Source organism: Orycteropus afer, unplaced genomic scaffold (assembly GCF_000298275.1).
Source record: "Orycteropus afer afer isolate SDZICR_OR568_19922 unplaced genomic scaffold, OryAfe1.0 scaffold00130, whole genome shotgun sequence".
NCBI classification, from domain to species: domain Eukaryota; kingdom Metazoa; phylum Chordata; class Mammalia; order Tubulidentata; family Orycteropodidae; genus Orycteropus; species Orycteropus afer.
Window position 1 is genome coordinate 1880736 of NW_006921717.1, and position 18512 is coordinate 1899247.

Below are 18512 nucleotides of genomic sequence, written 5' to 3' on the forward strand. Positions count from 1 at the left end.
CTCCAAGGAGTGTATCTACCTCAGGTAAATGTTCAACTCTTATGCCTGTCTTTTGTTTGGCTGGAAGCCACAGGTGTGGGTTCAGTTCCAGACCTGAAGGGCAGCTAGGGGCCATAGTCTCAGTGGTTCCACCAGGCTCTATCAGACCAGCAAACCTGGTCTCCCTTTTCTTTCCCCACAAATGATTCTTCTCCCTCTCTATCCAGAATCTCCTATGTAGAACCCCCACACACCAAATGGTTGACAGTGGTAGCTGGGCACCATCTAGTTCTTCTGGTCTCATCCACTTGGGAAGCAAAGACCAGCATATAGGCTGCGGATCATATGGTGTACCAGTCACGAGGACTAATTCTTTCCATGAATCTTTGGTTTTCTTCAATCCTCTTTGCTCTGGACGAGGAGAGACCCATCACTGCATCTAGATGGCTGTTTGCAAGCCCTTAAGATCCCAGTCGTCACTTGCCAAAGTAGGAGGTGGAACAATGTTCTGTGTAGTACGTCATGTCAATTGAGCTTGATGTCCCCTGTGACTATGGTCCTGAGCCCACAGGTTCAACTATTCGGTCTCTCTGGGTAGCTGGCTGTGACCAAGAAGTGACCACAACCTTGTCTCTTGGGTTTCGTGTTGTTTTTAAACAGATGAGATCTAAACACATCATCTGCTGAGTGCAGGGTGGTGGCTGGGAGAATGGAGAGGCTTGGGGACAAGAATAAGGACACTACCAGGACTGCCAGTCCATATGAGTGTGACATTCTTCAGCAGCAGAGGGGGGACAGGTGGAGAGAGGACATCACGCAAGACCTGAAGACTCAGGGCAGGAAGGGCAGAGAACCACAGGGTCCAGGGGTTCTAGGGGGCTAGTGACCAGACTGCTGGGTGGCTAGCTGTGAGCCAGAGTGCAGGCAGGGTAGCAGTGAAGGCAAACTGAGGAAGGGAAGGGCCAAAGACCAGATTGCATTCTCCAGGGGGATGGAGAAGGTGACAAGAGAGGTAGCCTGCAGAGGAGAGCACCCACAACTAGAGGATATGAGCTTCGTTCTTGAACTCTCCTCTAGAGAGCTCCCTAATGAGGTGGTGGGTACAAAGCCCCCTTTGGGCCTTGGCACCGTGTCCTTTGTGCCTCCTGTGAGGATGCCAGCTCTGTGGCACAGGGCTGGATCATTAGTCTTTTCTAGGAGTGAGTTTGTGGCTGGCTCTTCACCCACAGTCGCCTCAGGAGATGGGGTGAGGGGCCAGGCAAGCTTTCTTTGGTTACAGTCAGGGGCCCAGGTATCCTAAGAACCTGGTGTCCTGCAGAGTCCTGAGGGATATTACCTCTAGACGTTATGCTCCAAGGAAGTCTTGGGAGAATGGGCATGAAGGAGAGACCCCCCGCTGTCCTCTCTAGATGACGTGCACTGGAGATTAGAGTGCCACTATCACTGAGGATACCTGGAGACGCACCTGTGCTTGCGAGGATGGACAGGATGGGGGTCAGTCCTCGAGGGTGGTGACTCCAGTGGGGTGGGAGTGGATCTGGAGAAGGTGCTGATGGCAGTGGACACGAGGTCAGCTTTGCCCTTCTGCAAAGACTGGCCCAACACCCAGAGGTCAAGGGGCTGCTTGGCATGTGAAGGGACTCATCCAAACACTCACTTCACACACACACTCATCCACTCCAAACGGGGAAGAGCGAAGCAGGGCCTCTGTTGCCCGTAACCCAGTGGGCAGGGAGGGGCCAGAGGTTCAGGCCCTCCAAGCATTCTGATGAGTGGCTCCCTCAGCCCCCCTTCTTCTCTGGAGCCACAACTGTCTCTGCCTTTGTCCCTCTAGTCCTTGAGCTCCCTGACTCAGCCCAGTTCCCCAATTTCCCAGCAGTGGACAAAGCCCTTTCAGTGGGGTGGGGGTGGCTAGGAGAAAGCTTTATGTCCAGCCCTTTCCCAGTCACAACGGTCAGTCGGCTGGTTGGTCCCTCAGCCTTGCTAGGTTAGAGGTCACCCCTAGGCTCCTCCCCAACTTGCTCTACCTCCAGGGCCTGGCTGCTGGAGTAGAAATGGTTAAGGAGGGCCTTCCTTCCAGTTGGACAAAGTCTGACACCTGGTGGCCAAGGTGAGGAATGGCCAGAAGGACCCCTTCTTGAATCTTCGAGGCCTTGTCCAGACGGTCCAGGTGAACCAGGAGGGGACTGGAGGTGTGGGGAGTGGTGGCTGGAACAGAACAGAGGAGACAGCTGGTGGCAGCAGAGGCAAGAGACCCTAAGGAAGCTTTCCCTGGAGCAGGCTTGATCCAGAGCGTAAGCCCACGAGAGAACTCAGATGACGGGTACCTGGGAGCACAGTGAGGGACAAGGGAAGCCTGGAAGAGTGTCGGTCCGTAGGGCGAGGAAGGGGCCTAGGGCGTGTGAGTGTGTTAGGGGCTGGAGTGTCAGTCTGACTGCCCAGAATCCCCTGAGTTGGCCTGGTTTCCAGCTCAGGTGGGTGGCAGGGCCTGAGGGCCTGAGTGGGGGTGCTGATATACAAGGAGGAGAAAAGGACACACCCCATAGTCTCTGGGCCCCAGGCAACTGCCTCCCTTCCACACCTGCCCCTACCTTCCCAGCCCTACCTGCCGCTCCCTATAAGCCCCACAGAGAGCTGGGGTGGGGAGGGGGCTCAGAGGCTGTGCAGGCGCAGCGCCGAGCCCCCACCCCCAACCTGTCCTGCCACATTATCTGAAGTAAGCCAGGCCTAATCCTCGTCCCCTCAGAACAGTCAGCCATGGGGCTCAGCCCTCAGGAAGGTACTGGGTCCCCCAAGAAAACAAGGGCCAGCCCTAGGGGTTTCCAGCACTCCTGCCAGTCCCATCATCTGACTCTGGGTGTCAGGGTGACTCAAGGGTCTGGGTCTCAGGACATTCCCCAAAAGAGAGATCTTAGTCCCTCACAACTCAGACCTCAGCTGGCCCTCTAGCCTAAAGGCTCCACTGGGACAGGCCCCAGAACAGCAGTTTGGGGGGTGGCTTAGGAGGCTGTCTGGGTAGGGCAGGGGTTCAGGCAGGTGGGTGACAGGAGGAAACGCCTGGGAGTGGCAGGTGAGGTCTGGTCTAGTTGCCAGTGCACCTTGGGGTCCAGATGTTGAGTTGGGGAGCCAGGCCAAAGGACATGCGCGGCTCTGTAGTGGGTGCTCTTTCCCTTGGGGCTCGTCCCACCATCTGTTTGGGAGGAGAGGCCTACACTGCTGACGGAGAGTTCTCTCACTCTAGGCCACAACGCCAGGCCTCAGGGGCCTGGGCTCAAGCTGACCACTCTGGTTCTTGTTCTTGGGGTTGGGGGAGCTGAAGCCCAAGGGGGACATCTTCTGGTTGGATGGGCCAGGCCAGCAGGGCCAGTGGGGGCCACTGGTGGGTTCAGCCCAGACAGCGCCCAGAGAGTAGGCCAGGAGCCCGAGGCTACAGACAGAGCAGGGCAGCGACCCAGGCAGCAGGAGGAGCCACTGTGGCTGCCCAGCGGCACTCCCCATTTCACGCTCTCTGGGCGGTGGCAGGGCCCCACGGCTATCAACTTTCAGGGGACGGGAGGGATCAGGAATGAGGAGGGGTCTGCCCCACCCAGGGCTCCCCACTCCCTCAGGGCTTTGTGGTCTCAGGAGGTGGGTGGTGGCAGCAGCTGGCACCTCTGGGAGCTGTCTAGGAGGTCCCTGCTGAGGCCCCAGGGAGGGGTGGCAGTCCCCCGAGCCTGGCCCCATCTCCCCACAGAGTGCTCAGTGCCTGGATGGACTCAGCACCTGAGCCCTTCCCATCCCCGTGGAGAGGGCCTCCCTGCGCTCCCCCATCTCGGCAGGGCCCCTGCCTCCCTGGATGTGGGCCCCACTTAGTCCACGAGGTAGATGAGGAGATTAGATGGCCCAGCCCAGACAACAAAGCAAAGAAGGGCCTCCAGCCAAGAGCAGTGCACCCACAGTGCTCAGTCCCCGCTCCAGCCCCCTTAGGGAAGCCACTGAAGGCTGGCCTGTCACTCCCCATCCCTTGCTCCTATGACGACCACTGGCCACATGCCCCTGGGACCCAGCTCTCCCCCTAACACAGTGCGCCCAGACCCCGGAGCCTGAGAAAGCAGAAGGCAGAGCCCTAGGAGCTGGCCTTGCCCTCCAGCCCCGCACCCTGTGGACGAAGAGCCGGGACACCCCTGGGGTCATCAGAGCTGTGCTGGGCCTGCTGCAGATTCCCAGACTCCCACTGGCCAGCACTTTCGCCTGCTGCCAGGAAATCAGTGAGGGGGAGGCGGCAGTAGGGGTGAGTCAGCGATGACAGGAGAGACAAAGGTCATGGGTGGAGAATTGGGAGATACTGTTTACGCAGCCCAGCTCCCCCAGGAGGTCTTCCAATAGTGGCCCAGCCCTAGGTCCTACAGTGCCTGCCCCTCATTTCCCCTCTTGTCTGTTAGGAGCTCTATCCCGGCGTGCTTGCCCTGCTAGCCTGTGGGCTCTTGGAGGCGGGGAGGCCCACAGCGCAGGGGTTCTCAGTGTTGTTGTTGTTATATGCTGTTGAGTCGGACCCGACTCATAGTGACCTCTCCTTGGGTTTCCGAGACAGTATCACTACGGACCATGTTGTAAGAAGGGACCGTTCCCTGGAGAAGGATGTCATGCTTGGTAGGGTGGAGGGTCGACGAAAGAGGGGAAGGCCTTCAACCAGATGGATTGACACGGTGGCTGCGATGATGGACTCAACTGTAGCAGGGATCATGGAGCTGGTGTGGGATGGGGCAGTGTTTTGTTTTGCTGTGCATGGGGTCGCTGTGAGTTGGAAACGACTCCATGCCACCTAACAACAACAACAACAACAATCACTACAGAAGTAGATTGCCTCATCTTCCTTCGGAGGAGTGGCTGGTGGGTTTGAACCGTCAGCCTTCTGGTTAGCAGTCAAGTGCCTTAGCCACTATGCTACCAGAGCTCCCGGGGGTTCTCAGTAGTGATCATAAAGTACCCACACTTCCTACTTCCAAACACTTTTGTACATCTATTTAATTAACACGTGGGGAAGCGTTTGGCACAGGGCTTGGTATGCAGTGAGTGCTTTGTAACCATTTGTTGTTGTTGTGTGCCGTTGAGTTGGCTCCGACTCACAGACACCCCTCCTTGGGTTGGCGAAGCAGTATCACGGAAGTAGATTGCCCAACCTTCCTTCGGAGGAGTGGCTGGTGGGTTTGAACCGCCAGCCTTCTGGTTAGCAGTCAAATTGCCTTAGGCACTATGCTACCAGAACTCCATTTGTAAGCATTAGGAGTGTTGTATTTTCTGCTCATTCCTACAGGACTGTGAAAGAGACAGCAGCTTTCGCTGATGAAGACCTGGGCGTCCAGGCCAGTAAAGAGGGGACTAGCGTCTCAACTCTGCCTCCTGCGCAGTGTGGCATCTTCTGGACTAGCAGGGCCCGGGAGAGCTGATAAGGCAGCCGCTGGCTTGTACTGCTAAGGGCCAGTCTCTGGGCGAAGCCTGAGAAAGGAGCTCTCCGAACCCACGGGCTTGTCCAGCCAGGTCTCCTGGGTCCGTGGGGGTGGGGTGGGAGCAGGAAAGGGGCTGGGCTGGAGTAGACTACTTGGACCTCCAGACCTGCCCCACAATGAGCCTGGGCCAAGAGGCCAGCGGAAGGCTCCAGTGGGGCTCTGGGGAGTTATAAAACGGCCACGGGGATTAGTGAGGCTGAAAAGAACATTTGCCTAGGAGGGGCAGACGGAAGTGAGAGGCCGAGGATAACGCTCTGCGAGTCCCTGGAGACCTCGCCTCTGACCGAGGGGGGCAGGCAGAGGTGGGGAAGTCTGGGGCATCTTGACAGGTCCCTCGGCCCAGCCCACCAGCCGCCTCCCTCACGTCGCCTGCAATTGGCTGGAACGGGGCTCCGCCTCGGAGAGGTGGCCTGCCATTGGCTCAGGCCTTTCCTGTTTGCGTGCCCGTGGGGGTGGGGAGCGGCGTCATCCCTGGAACTTGCCGGACTTCCTCTCTCCGCTCGTCTGGGTCACCGTGGCTGCCCGTCGCTGGCCCCTTCTCCCTCTCAGCAGCTGTCTCTCTCGCCCCTTCCCCGCAGTCGCCTCCTTCTCTGCCTGCCTGGGTGGTCGCCATGGGCCGGAAGCGGCTCATCACTGACTCCTACCCCGCAGTGAAGAGGCGGGAGGGGCCTGCCGGGCACAGCAAGGGGGAGCTGGCAGCCGAGCCAGGTCTCTGAGGTGTGGGGCAGCCGGAGGAGGGGATGCTGTGGGCAAAGGAGGGGGATGGGAGGGAGCGGGTCCGGCTGCAGGATGGCGGGGGCAAAGGGGTGGACAGGGCTGCGAGGCACGGGCGGCCGGCCTGAGGGGAGCTTGGCTTGCAGGGGAGGCGCCCCAGTCCCCCGGCGGGGATGTGGAAGAAGTGGAGCTGGAGTTGCTGAGGCAGTTTGACCTGGCCTGGCAGTACGGGCCCTGCACAGGTGAGCACCCTTGTCCCCAGGCCTCCTGGGACCGGGCTGGAAACGGGACCCACACGGCCTCCGGACCTCCACACGTCCCCAATGTCTTCTTCCCACTGGCAGGGATCACACGGCTGCAGCGCTGGCATCGGGCGGAACAGATGGGCTTGGACCCTCCCGCAGAGGTGCACCAGGTGCTCAAGACCCACCCCGGAGACCCCCGCTTCCAGTGCAGGTCGGATAGGTGCTACGGGGGTGTGGGGGGGCATCTAAGGGAGCCAGGACCCTCTCCGGGCCCACCGCCCTGTTGGCCTGGGGAGGCTGCCTGGCCTCTGGGAGAAGGCGATGCAGGTTACCGTTAGCTAGAGCCAGGACACACCCCCTCCAGTCCTTGCTGAGCAGGCAGGAGGGCGCCCCTAGGGACCCGCACAGCGGCAGAAGGCTGCTTTAACCATTCTATGTCTTCAAGCTGATGGAGGGAAAAGGGTGCCTGCAGGGCCCAAGGGGCTATCTGAGGACTGAGAGGCTGGCCAAGGACGGCGGCCGGTGGCCGGTGGCCGGAGGTTGGGGCGGGTAAGCTCAGATCACCAGGGACTCAGGTGACTCTCTCTGGCTTCTCCCCCTCCACCCGCTTTCCACAGCCTGTGGCATCTCTATCCCCTTTGAGACACCGCCTCGGACCTCCTGCCTTTGGCAGTCCTGCCACCATCAAGACCTTCAGGACAGACGAAGAGCCAGTTGCTGCCCTCAGCTCAGCTCGGCTGTGGAGGGACTTGCGGCAGGAAAGCATCTCACAGGGAAGGCTGAGATGTCTCTGCCGCCCCGCCCACCACCTGACTGGCAGGCTCCGGGAGCCCCTAGATGAAGAGTGGTCTGTGAGGTCCAGACCTGGTCAGAACTCTGCTGAGCCTGCCACGTGTCTCCCTAAACACTGGGGTTCCCACTGTGGCAGAACCAGACTCAGCGGCCGAGGCATCTGAGGGCAGACTCACAGTGGCATCTGAGGGCAGAGACTGGCTGAACTTAAAGGGCAAAGGGCTCACAATGCTTGCCAATAAAGAATCTGGAATCCTGACCTCCGGTCCCTGCTTTGGCTGGCAGTTCCAAGTGGTAGGTGGGAGCAAGTCAGTACCAGGCCACCTCTTTTTCCACAAGTGTCCTGGGTGCAGGCACCTCTTTGCCACCTAAGTCCCAGGCTTGAGAGGGAGGGAGGAGTGCCTGCCTCAGGAGAGAAGGTCCTGCCCAGAGCTGACCAGCCTCTGGCTCCCCCTGGTGGTGCACAGGGAAACCACTTCAGTCATTTCATTGACGAGCCAAGGGAAACATGGTAAGTGACCACTAGCTCTGGTGGCATAGTGCCTAAAGCATTGGACTGCTAACCAGAAGGCTGGTGGTTCAAATTCACCAGTTCCAGCAGCCACCCCTTGGAAGGAACATTGGGCAATCTACTTCCGAAGAGATACTGCCTCAGAAACCCAAGGAGGGATCACTATGAGTCGGAATCTACTTGACTGGCAGTGAGTTTTCTGAGTTGAGCTCTACCCATCGTCACCCACCCCAGAGATGGCTTCTTTGCCAAAGAAGGATCCACGGGACTCGTGGCTCAGAAGTCCAGACAGACTTCCATATTCCCAGCAAGCATCTCTGCTTCCACATCAGGGACTGTCTAGATCCAAAGCAGGGTTAGGGGAGGGTCTCAACCTGCAGAACCAGCTCAGAGGTGGCCACCATCTGAGGGGCTGTGGCAGGGAACTGGCTAGAGCCAGAAACAATGCTTAGGGGGCCCAGGACGGGGTCTGGCAAGGAGAATGAATAAACATCCCTTTCCACAACTCTTCCTTCATTGGTACCTCAGCACTCCATCCTGGGGCAGACAAAGGAGGAGATGAACTACTTGGAAGCAGGCCTACAGAGAAGCTAAGTGGCCTTTTCAGCCTCCGTTTCACTGAGTACTGTGTCTTGGGTACTTTAAGTGTATTATCACCGTCCTCCAAAGAAACCTTCACGGTAGAGTTCACAGAGGGAAACTGAAGCTCAGAAAGGTTCAGGGCAGGCCAACATCACACAGGAGGGAAGGAGCAAGGCAGAAACCAGGGTACACACCAGTCAGGTTCCATCCCACGCCCTTTGCCCATCTACTGAGCATCTACTATGTGCTAGGCACCAAAGGTCCTCTTTTGTCTTTACTAGTGGTGAGGGGTAGACAAAAATGATCAATAGGTATGTCAAGTAGGGGTTAGCGGTAAACATAAGAGCTCGGGACAGACGGTGCCAGGGTTCCCTTGAGGTAGGGATGGTCTCTGGTAAGGTGGTGTTTGAGCAGAGACCTGAAAGAAGTGAGGGAGGGTGCCTCACCTACTGGGCATTCCAGGCAGAAGGAAGACCAAGTACGAAAAGGCCTGCTCACAGATGGGCCGAGTGAGCAAGCAGAGTGTGGTGGGAAATGCGGCCAGAGAGGTAGCAGGGTTGCTCCCACAGGGCCTTGGAGGCCATGATAAGAAATTTGGATTTTATTCTGAGTGAGGGGGGAAGAGACGAGAGTTTTAAGCCAAAGAATGACATAATCAAACTTTGAAAACATTACTCTGTTGGTGGAGAACAGGCTGTGGGAGTGCCAAAGACCAGGGCAGTAACCCACTCAGGAAGCTACTGGAGTCATCCTCGTGGTTTGGACCACGGTGGGTGAGGGTGGTAAGAAGTGGCCGCCTGCTCTGTTTTGAAGGTGGTATCAGTGAGCTATGAGGTTACAGAGAGAGAAAAGCCAAGGATAACTCCCAAAGTTTTGGCTTAAGCAGCTAGAAGGATAGAGAGTTCCCACTGCTGAGATGAGAAAGCTCGTGGGAAGGGTGGGGTGGGACCTGAGGGTTCCGTTTCAGCCACGTCAGAGTTTGAAGTGTCTATGACACATCAAGGGGGAAATGGGAGCAGGAGGTGGACCAAAGAGCCTGGAATGCGGGGAGAGGTCCGACCTTAAGACATACACGTGGGCGTCTTTTAGATGGCATTTAAGGCCAGAAGAATGCAGGTGACCTAGGGGTGAATAGAGGCAGAGGAGTGTGAGGACAGCCTGGCGCCCTTGGCTCTTAGAAGTGAGGGAGAAGGGAGAGAGCGTGGTCCAACAAAGGAGACAGGAGAGTAGCCAGGCAGGACTGAAGGCAAAGCAGGAGCCTGTGGTTCTGGGGGACACGCAGAGAAGACGCCTCGAGGAGCCAGGACTCACTGATGGTGTCAGGTGCTGCTGAGCGGCTGGCTGATAGTAAGCGGACAGCACACTGAACTTGGCCATGGGGAATTCACTGGCAGCGTTTCAGTGGAGTGGCACGGGGTCAAAGCCTGCCTGGAGAGGGCTCAAGTAGGAAGGGCAATACAAGTGGGTGCAGCGAGTATGCCACTTTTCTCAGGGACTCTTGTGCTGTGAAGCAAGCAGAGAAATGGAGTGGTAACTAGAGGGGAGGTGAGATTGAGGAAGGCTGCTTGCTTGTTTTAGGTGGAGCAATATTACAGCACAATTATGAGATGAGAAAGGTCCGGTTGGGAGGGAACTGACAATACAGGAGAATGTGGAGGCGACCGTGTGAGTGAGGTCCCTGAGAAGGTGAGAAGGGACAGGAACTTCTCACAGGGAGGAGGGTGTCCCCCACATTCCCTGGGAGAGGAAGGCAGGCAGAGCACACGGGAGTAGGTGCAGGTTGAGGAGATCTTTGGAGGTAGGACACTTGCGAGTCACGTTTCCTGAGTCCCTGGGACTGCCAGGGAGGAGCCCCTGGTTTACTGAGTGCTATGGATGCCAACTGCTGGGCTGACTGCTGCACGGATCTTATCAGGGAAGTATTATCCATAGTTTGGAGCGGAGAGGTGAAGTGACGCTGGATTAGTGAACAGCAGGGCCTGAATTCAAACCTTGTCTGTCCTCCACTGTCCTATAGCTTTCCCCCCCACCCCGTGCTCCAGGTACATATGATTTTATTGAAGTGATAAGCCCTAATATCTGGGAAATTAAACGATAAGGTAACACAAACGCTACTTGCAAGAGAGGAGTCCCTGGGTGGGGAAATGGTTAACCTGCTTGGTTGCTGCACGAAAGGCTGGCAGTTCGAGTTTACCCAGAGGGACCTCTGAAGAAAGGCCTGGGGATCGAATTCCAAAAACTCAACCATCAAAAACCCTACGGAGCCCAGTTCTGTTCTGTTGGTCAGGGGTGGTCACGGGTTGAAGTCAACTCGATGGCATCTGGACCTGGAACCTATGAGGGGCAACCTCAGAGTGGCGGACACAGAGCTGTCTGAGGCCTCAGAAGGAGAGCAGGGCGGGGAAAGGGACCCTCCCAGCAGCCACGGGGCTGGCGCCAGGGCTGGCACTACCCCCAGCTTCCCTCCCATGCAGGCCCCTGCTCCCCATGGCCGGGCTTCTCAGGCCTTCCCTTGAAGCGCAAATGCAGGCCCACTGGGCTGGGTGGCCTGAGACACTGCCACTCTGAACATTCTTTGTCCTTTTTGTGTTTTCCCTGTCAATCTTCCTGGTATGTCTAGAGTAGTTGTGTTAACATAAAAAATGAAATTACTTAGTATCAAGTAAAATTAGCCTTCCGTGTCCGGCCTGTGGCTGGCTTCTCTCAGAAGGAAATGGGAGGTAATTGACCCATGAAGGATGACTAAGAGAAAGCAGGCACAGAGACGCATTCTAGACCGAGGGGACAGGCTGAGCAACGGCAGAGGGGGAAGCGATGGATCAGAGTGCCCAGGGGCCGGGTGCGCAGAGAGGTGGGGGGCCGGGTGCGCGGAGAGGTGGGGGGGTCGGGTGCGTGGAGAGGTGGGGGGCCGGGTGCGCAGAGAGGTGGGGGGTTTGGGTGCGTGGAGAGATGGGGGGCCGGGTGCGCGGAGAGGTGGGCAGTGGGCAGGACACCTGCTCTCTGATAGTCACTGTACTAAAAAGCTAACACTGGAGCGTTTACTACATATCCAGCACTGTTCTAAGTGCCTTTTCTCCTCATGGCAACCCTAGAAGTGACTAGAGTCCTCATGTGAAAGAGGAGGACACTCAGGCACAGAGAGGTTATGTATGTGCCCAGCGTCACACAGCACTTTTCTCCCCATGCGTCATCATCCTCTCACCCACCCACATTCAAAACCCGAGTGACATGTGGTGCTGCCTCCCCTTCGTCCTTCCCAGCTTTCTCTGTGCTTTCCATTCCCTGCCTAAGCTAGGATCTTGGGGCAGGATCTGGTCCCAGAGACATTGGCTTTGGAGCCTACACTCTTTAGTCACGTGAGCTAATGTCAGTGAAGCAGGCTGGCATCAAACTAGGGCTCTTAGGCCTAGGCCTGAGGAGCGTGAACATCATCTGTGGTGAGGAAGAGCTGCTGATGGTCTTTGAGCAGGAGAGAGACAGGACACAGTCACTCAGGAGAATCAGTCTGGCCAGCTATGAAAGAAGGACTCGAGGGGAAGCCATGGCACATTCAAGACACGAGGTGCTGAGACCTGGCTTAGCAGAGAGAACGGAGAAGACAGAGCACAAGAGATGCGCAGCACATGCTGGCAAGACTTGGCTGGGGAAGGACGACTGGGGAGGTGGCGTGACGAGTGACGCGGGTTTTAAGCATGACTGGGTGAGAGGATGATGATGCCATGGGAAGAAAAGTGGCAACTGGGAGGGAAAGAAAGCTCTGTTCTTTACATGTTTAGTGTGAGGTGATGGCAGGACCCCAAAGGGGAAACAGCCAGTAGGCAATGGGGACATAGAGCTCCCGGCAGCAGAGAGGGTGTGGTATCCAGAGCTGAGACCCAAGCCCTGAATCTACACACGTGGCTGAGTTCTCCGAGAGAGACAGGAAGAGATGCTCCGAGAGGCCCACAGAGGGCTGGAAAACCCTCCAGAAGGTGCAAGCCGGGCACATAAGGACCGATGCTGCATGATCCCACTGCTGTTTACCATTAGAACAGGCAAGCCTATAGAGACCAGCTTATTGTTGGTCAGCAAGGGTAGGTGGAAGGAGGGGGCCATCTGGAAAGAGACGATGGTGAGGACTGAACAACACGTAAACATGACCAGTGTCACTGAACTGTGTGATGAATGTTGGAATGGCAAGTGTTTTGTTACGTGTCTATTTACCACAACTAAAAAAGGAAAATGAAAAAGCTAATGACGCTTACACTGAAAAACTTCCATAAATATACTGTCCAGACCAATAAATGAGAAAAGATTAAAAAAAAAAAAGTGGTGGCAGAAGGCCCAGCAGGAGAGGGCAGGAGACTGGAGGTCGAGCAGTGTCCTCGTGGCGGCCAGTGTGGCACTGTTAAGATCTCAAGAGGTGGGGCAGGAAGTCAAGGGCCTCCCAGGCAGAGCGGCTCGCCCCAATCCTGTTCGTGTCTTCCACTTCCCTCTCTCCCAAGTGCACTTCCCCGGCTCCCAGATGTCACAGCAACTACCAGCACCACGCCCATGAATGAGGGCCACACTGATTCATGCTTTATTGACTCAGGTGTCACAAGAGCTATCCCCCCCACCCCCACCCCCAGAAATTCACCAGTAGCTTGAAGGTTTAAGGAGCTAATTTACCCAGAAACTAAAGCAAACAAGGGAAAGGAACAAGTTTCTGAATCCATCTAGAAGCAGAACAAACACAACAGTGCTAGCTTGAGGAGGACCTGGCCTACCACCACCTCAAGGACTTATGGGATCCTCAAAATGATTCCTAGCTGTCTCTGCAGGCAGGTGTCTGGGTCATCCACCTGAGTCCTAAACTAGGGAACAACTTGTGCAAGTTACTGTAGGTGCAAATGACTAGGACCTCAGCCTGTAACCTCCACTGGCCTGCTGTCGGAAGGAAGAGCGGGAAGACGTGGGCATAAATGAAACACTGTGAGACAGGTGTGAGCTCAACACTGCGGGAACTCAGAGGCTTCTTAAAGATGACTCCAGCTGAATGTTTAAGGATGAGGAGGACTTTTCATAAGGAACTCTAGTAGCACTGTGGTTAAAGCATTGGGCTGCTAACCAGAAGTTTTGCGGTTCCAATCCATCAGCCACCCTGTGGGAGAAAGGGCAGTCTGCTTCTGTAAGACGTACAGCCTTGGAGAGCCTCTGGGGGCGGTTCCAGCCTGTCCTCTAGGCTTGCTGGGAGTTGAGCTGACGCAGTGGCAGCGGGGAGGGCTTTGCACACGTTGCCTGGCGTAAGTTGGAATCGATCAACGGCAACTGCATTTCATTTTTAGGGGTTTCCACCTGGTGAACAAGTGACTGTGGACCAGGTGTTGGGGAAAGTAGGTCCTGGTCCTTCTTGAACCCTATTCTGGCCCTTGGTCTCTTGAAGGAAGAGGCATTTCCTAGAAACCTCCTTTGGGGTGTGAGCCTTCTCACAGTGCCCACGTGGATGCTCCCTCCATCTCTCCTTAAGCTTCCCACAGCTGCAGTTCCCAGGCCTGGAAGCCCTGCCCTGGATGGCACGATGCAGCTCTCTGCAGAACTTCCCTAGGAGAGTTAAGGACACCTCCTCTGTCGGCCAGAGTAACTTGTTCATCTTTTATTCTTGTTACTTTCTCTTGTTTTCTCATTGCTATGCAATGCAGCTTCACTGGCTCCTTGACAGTGTTTTACTCCGGTCAGTGTCTGTCTCGCATGGCCTTGGACACACAGTAGGTCTACAAAGCTGACAGCCTTCTTCCTTCGTTCCCCCTGCTTTGCTCCTTTGGCCCTATGCAGCCTGGGAACATCACCTACGCTCCTGGTGTGAAGGCCAGTCCAGACCCCAGTGAACCTTGGGCTCTCTGCATCACTTCTCTTGGGGGCTGGGGTCTTGATGGTAGAGCCTCTCAGCAAGGCATCAAAGCTTTCCACTTCAGAAGCAGGTCATTTGGCTTCCTGTTCCAAAGTCTGTCTCCACTGGGCTAGGCTACTGAATGCCCAGCTGAGGCCCTCCCCAAAGCAGTGTAGGGACAATTGTCATATCTGAAGTTCAGCAAATCATCAGCCCACTTCTCTACATGTTCTCAGGAGGATGGCCAGCCAGGATCCTACTATTCAAGCCTTACTTGCTAGAGTGTAAAGTGATACAAGTCCAACTGACCAAATAAGTATGGGTCTAAAATCTATGGAGTTCCACTTATGTTTGTCCATCCTTATCCCAACATCACGTCTGAATTAGTGTAGCTTTATAATAAATCTTTAAATTCACATAGCTTCAGTCCTCCAACTTATCTTTTAAAAAACTGTTTTTGCTTTTCTAGATCTTTTCATTATTTCCTATAAATTTCAGAATCTACTTGCTAACTTAAAATAACAACAACAACCCTGCTTGGATTTTTACTGAAATTATCTAGACTCTATAGATCAATTTGGGATAACTGACATCTTAACAACACTGATTCTTCTAAACCATGAACATGGTATACTTCTACATGTATTTAGTCTTCTTTGGCTTCTTTAATTTCCTCAGCAATGTTTTATAGTCTTTGGTTAAATTTATTCCTGAGAATTTTATTTTTTTATACTATTGTAGATGGATTTTTAAAAATTCATTTTCCCATTATTTGTTGCTAGAATATAGAAATACAATTAGTTTTTATATGTTGACTTGTATCCTATGACCTTTATTCTAACAGTTTTCTTAATAGATTCCCTGGGGTTTTCTATGTAAACAATCAAGTCATCTATAAATAAAGAATTTTACTTCTTCCTTTCCAATCTGCATTCCTTTGATGTCTTTTTCTTGCCTCAAATACCTCCAGTACAACGTCAAGTAGAAGTGCTGAGAGTAGATATCCTTTCATTTTCTCTTAGAGGAAAGCATTCAATATATCATGGTTTATTATAATGTTAGCCGCTTTCATAAATGTTAAGGAAGTTCCATATCAAGTTTGCCAATAATTTTTGTTATGAATAGAAGTGGCATATCATCAAATGGTTTTCCTTCATCTATGAGAATTTTTTTTTCTCTTTTATTATTAACATGGTGTATCACAATCGTTGATTTTTAAAAAATGAACCAAACTTCCATTGTTGTTGTTGTTGTTATTTGCTGTTGAGTCGGCCCTAACTCATAGCGACCCCTCCTTGGGTTTCCGAGGCAGTATCACTACGGAAGTAGGATTGCCCAACCTTCCTTCTGAGGAGTGGCTGGTGGGTTTGAACCGCCAGCCTTCTGGTACTAGGGTAAAAACCACTTGGTCATAATCTTTTATTCTATTATTGGATTTTATTTACTAATATTTGTTGAAGATTTTGCATCTATGTTTGTAAGAAGACAGTTCTATAATTGTTCTTGAAATATCTATATTTTAGATTTTGGGCTTATTGGCCTCATACAATAGTTGGGAAATGTTCTCTCCTCTATTTTCCAAAGGAGTTTGTATAAGATTACTATTTTTATTCCTTAAGTGTATGATAAAATAGTAATACTACCTGAGCCTGGGATTTTGTTTGTGGGAGGAGTTGTTTATTATTATTATAAATTCAATTTCTTTAATAGTTACAAGGATATTCAGATTTTCATATCTTCTTGTGTCATTATTGGCAAACTGTTTTTCAAAAATTTGCCCATTCATCTAAGTTGTCAAATTTATTGGCATAAAATTGTTAATAATACTCCTTTTATCTTTCTAATGTCTAACAATCTACATTGGTATCCACTCTCATTTCTGACAATTTGTAATTTGTATTTTCTTAATCAGTTTTGCTCAGGTTTTTATCAATTTTATTAATTTTTTATTCATCAGGCTTTGCTGATTTTTCTTCTCTTTTTCTTTTTTTTTTTTTGGGTGTGTGTGTGTGTGTTTTCTGCTTTATTAATTTCTGCTTGTTAATTTCCTTCCTTTGGATTTAACTTGTTCTTTTCTTAGTTTCTTTTATTTATTTTATTCTTTTATTGAGATATAGTACACATAAAATTTACTATCTAAAGTATGTAATTCAGTGATTTTTTAGTATATTTACTGTGTTGTGCAACCATCACCACTAATTCCAGAATATTTCCATCATCCCAGGAAGAAGCCCTGACCTATCAGCTATCAGTTCCAGTTCCCCTTCCCTTGCCCTCTGGCAACTACCAATCTATTTCTGTCTCTATGGATTTGCCTGTTCTGAACATTTCCATATAAATGGAATCTTTTGTGTCTAGCTTCTTTTACTTAGGATAAAGTTTTCAAGGTTCATCCATGTTTAGTACATAACTACTTCATTCTTTTTGATGGCTGAATAATACTCCATTGAATGGATAAACCACATTTTGTTTATCCATCACTTCATGGATATTGGAGTTGTTCCACTTTTTTAATCTGTTATGAATAATCCTGCTATGAACATTTGTGTATGAGTTTTTGTAAAAACATGTCTTCTGTTCTCTTGAGTAAACACCTAGGAATGGAATTGCAGCATCATATGTTAATGCTATATGTTCTGGTTCCCTGGTGCCACTCTGACAGGAATACACCACAAATGGGATGGCCTTAACAAACACGAGATTATTCTCTCACACTTTGGAGGCTTTAAGTCCAAGTTCAGAGTGCCAGGCTCCAGGGACTGTGTGAAAGCCCCTCAACCTTGGGCTTCAGCTCTGCCTCTTGCTCCCGGCCCACTGAAGCTAGAGGCATCTCTTCATTCAGGCAGCTACTGGCTGCTGAGGCTGACAAACCCAAGGTCGACAAATAAAATGGCATAGTCCCGATGTTACCAAACAACACAGCAGGCCATTAATTCAAGTCCCTTGTAAGTACCAAGGTCAGCAGAGCATGGCAGGCTGCTGAACAATGACATGACTACATGCAGGGTCCAAGCATGCCATAAGCTACAGATTATCCTCAAGGCTTCTCCTTAACAGGAAGCAGACCACATCCCAAAGGCAGCTACTCAGCTCCTTGTGGTGGATCCTACCATGGAGTTGATTGCCAGTCTCATCATGGGGAAGAACCAGCTGCCCAGCCACTCAACCAGCCCCAGCCAAGTTGACATACAAATTTAACTACCACACTCTCTTTAACTTTTTGAGGAATTGCCAAAACTTCTTCTAGCTTCTTAAGGCAGAAACAGAGAACACTGATTTTAAAACCTTTCTCTTTTTTTCTGATATAGGCATTTAAAGTTACACACTTTCTTTTAAGTACTTCTGCAGGTACACCACACAAATTCTGATACACTGTGTTTCCATTATCATTCAGTTGGAAAAACAGTGAAGCCTTTGAGAGCTGGAACTCAACAGGACTGCCTTGCTTTTCCGAGTCTCACAAATTTTCCACTTTAGACAAAGTGCAGTCTTAACACTTCTCTATAGCTATTAGTGGAAAATATTTGAGTTTTCTTTCTCTGACATTTTTCCACCTTACACAGGTTCTGACTTTTGCAGGTTTTACTGTATTTTCTAACTTCATTCGTGTTTTCTCCTTTGAGATGTTATGTAGAAATACACTGTTTAATTTCCAAATATATGGCGGTTTTCTGGGTATGTCATTATTACTTATTCCTAACTTAGTTCCACCGTGCTCAGAGTCTCAATACATCTGAAATCTACTGAGTTTTTTATGGTCCGGGAGGTAATCTAGTTTGGTGCGTGTCCCATGTGTGCCTGGAACAGAAGGCTGCATTCTAGAGTCAGTGGGTCAAGTTCCTTTAATGTCAGTTACACTAAGGTGGTTGACAGGATACTGCTCTTTTGTCTACTGGTCTATCAATTATCAACAGAGGGATTTTCAATTTCCTACCTTTGTGCATTTGTCTGTTTCTCCTTTTGTCACTATTTTATTTTTGTAACTCTGTTATTAGATGAAATATGCATTTAGGATCACATCTTCCTGTTTAAGTGACCCTTTTCTGATCATGAAATGTCTTTTTCTCTGCTAATGCTCATTGTCTTGAAGTTTGCTTGGTCTCATATTAATACAGCTATACCATGTTTCTTGTGCTTTTCATTTGTATCCTTTTTTTAGTCCTTTTACTTTGTGTCTATACATTGGAAATATATCCAATATATTTAGATAATATATAGTGGATCTTGGTTTTTCATTCTGACAATCTCTTTCAATAGGAGTGTTATATTAATTTATACTTAACGGGATTATTTATACGGTTGGGTTTAAGCCTATCATTTGCTATTTGTTTTCTATTTGTCCCGTATCGCTTTTG

The 18512-nt window shown here is 51.6% G+C and overlaps 1 protein-coding gene across 1 annotated transcript; it reads left to right on the plus strand.

The window, feature by feature from the left end:
- Nucleotides 1-6076: 6076 nt before the first annotated feature.
- Nucleotides 6077-7066, plus strand: POLD4 (DNA polymerase delta 4, accessory subunit). Its single transcript, XM_007944701.1, has 4 exons — nucleotides 6077-6173; nucleotides 6326-6421; nucleotides 6524-6635; nucleotides 7042-7066. The coding sequence occupies exons 1-4, from the start codon at nucleotides 6077-6079 to the stop codon at nucleotides 7064-7066; spliced, it is 330 nt and encodes a 109-aa protein (XP_007942892.1).
- The last annotated feature ends 11446 nt before the right edge of the window (nucleotides 7067-18512 follow it).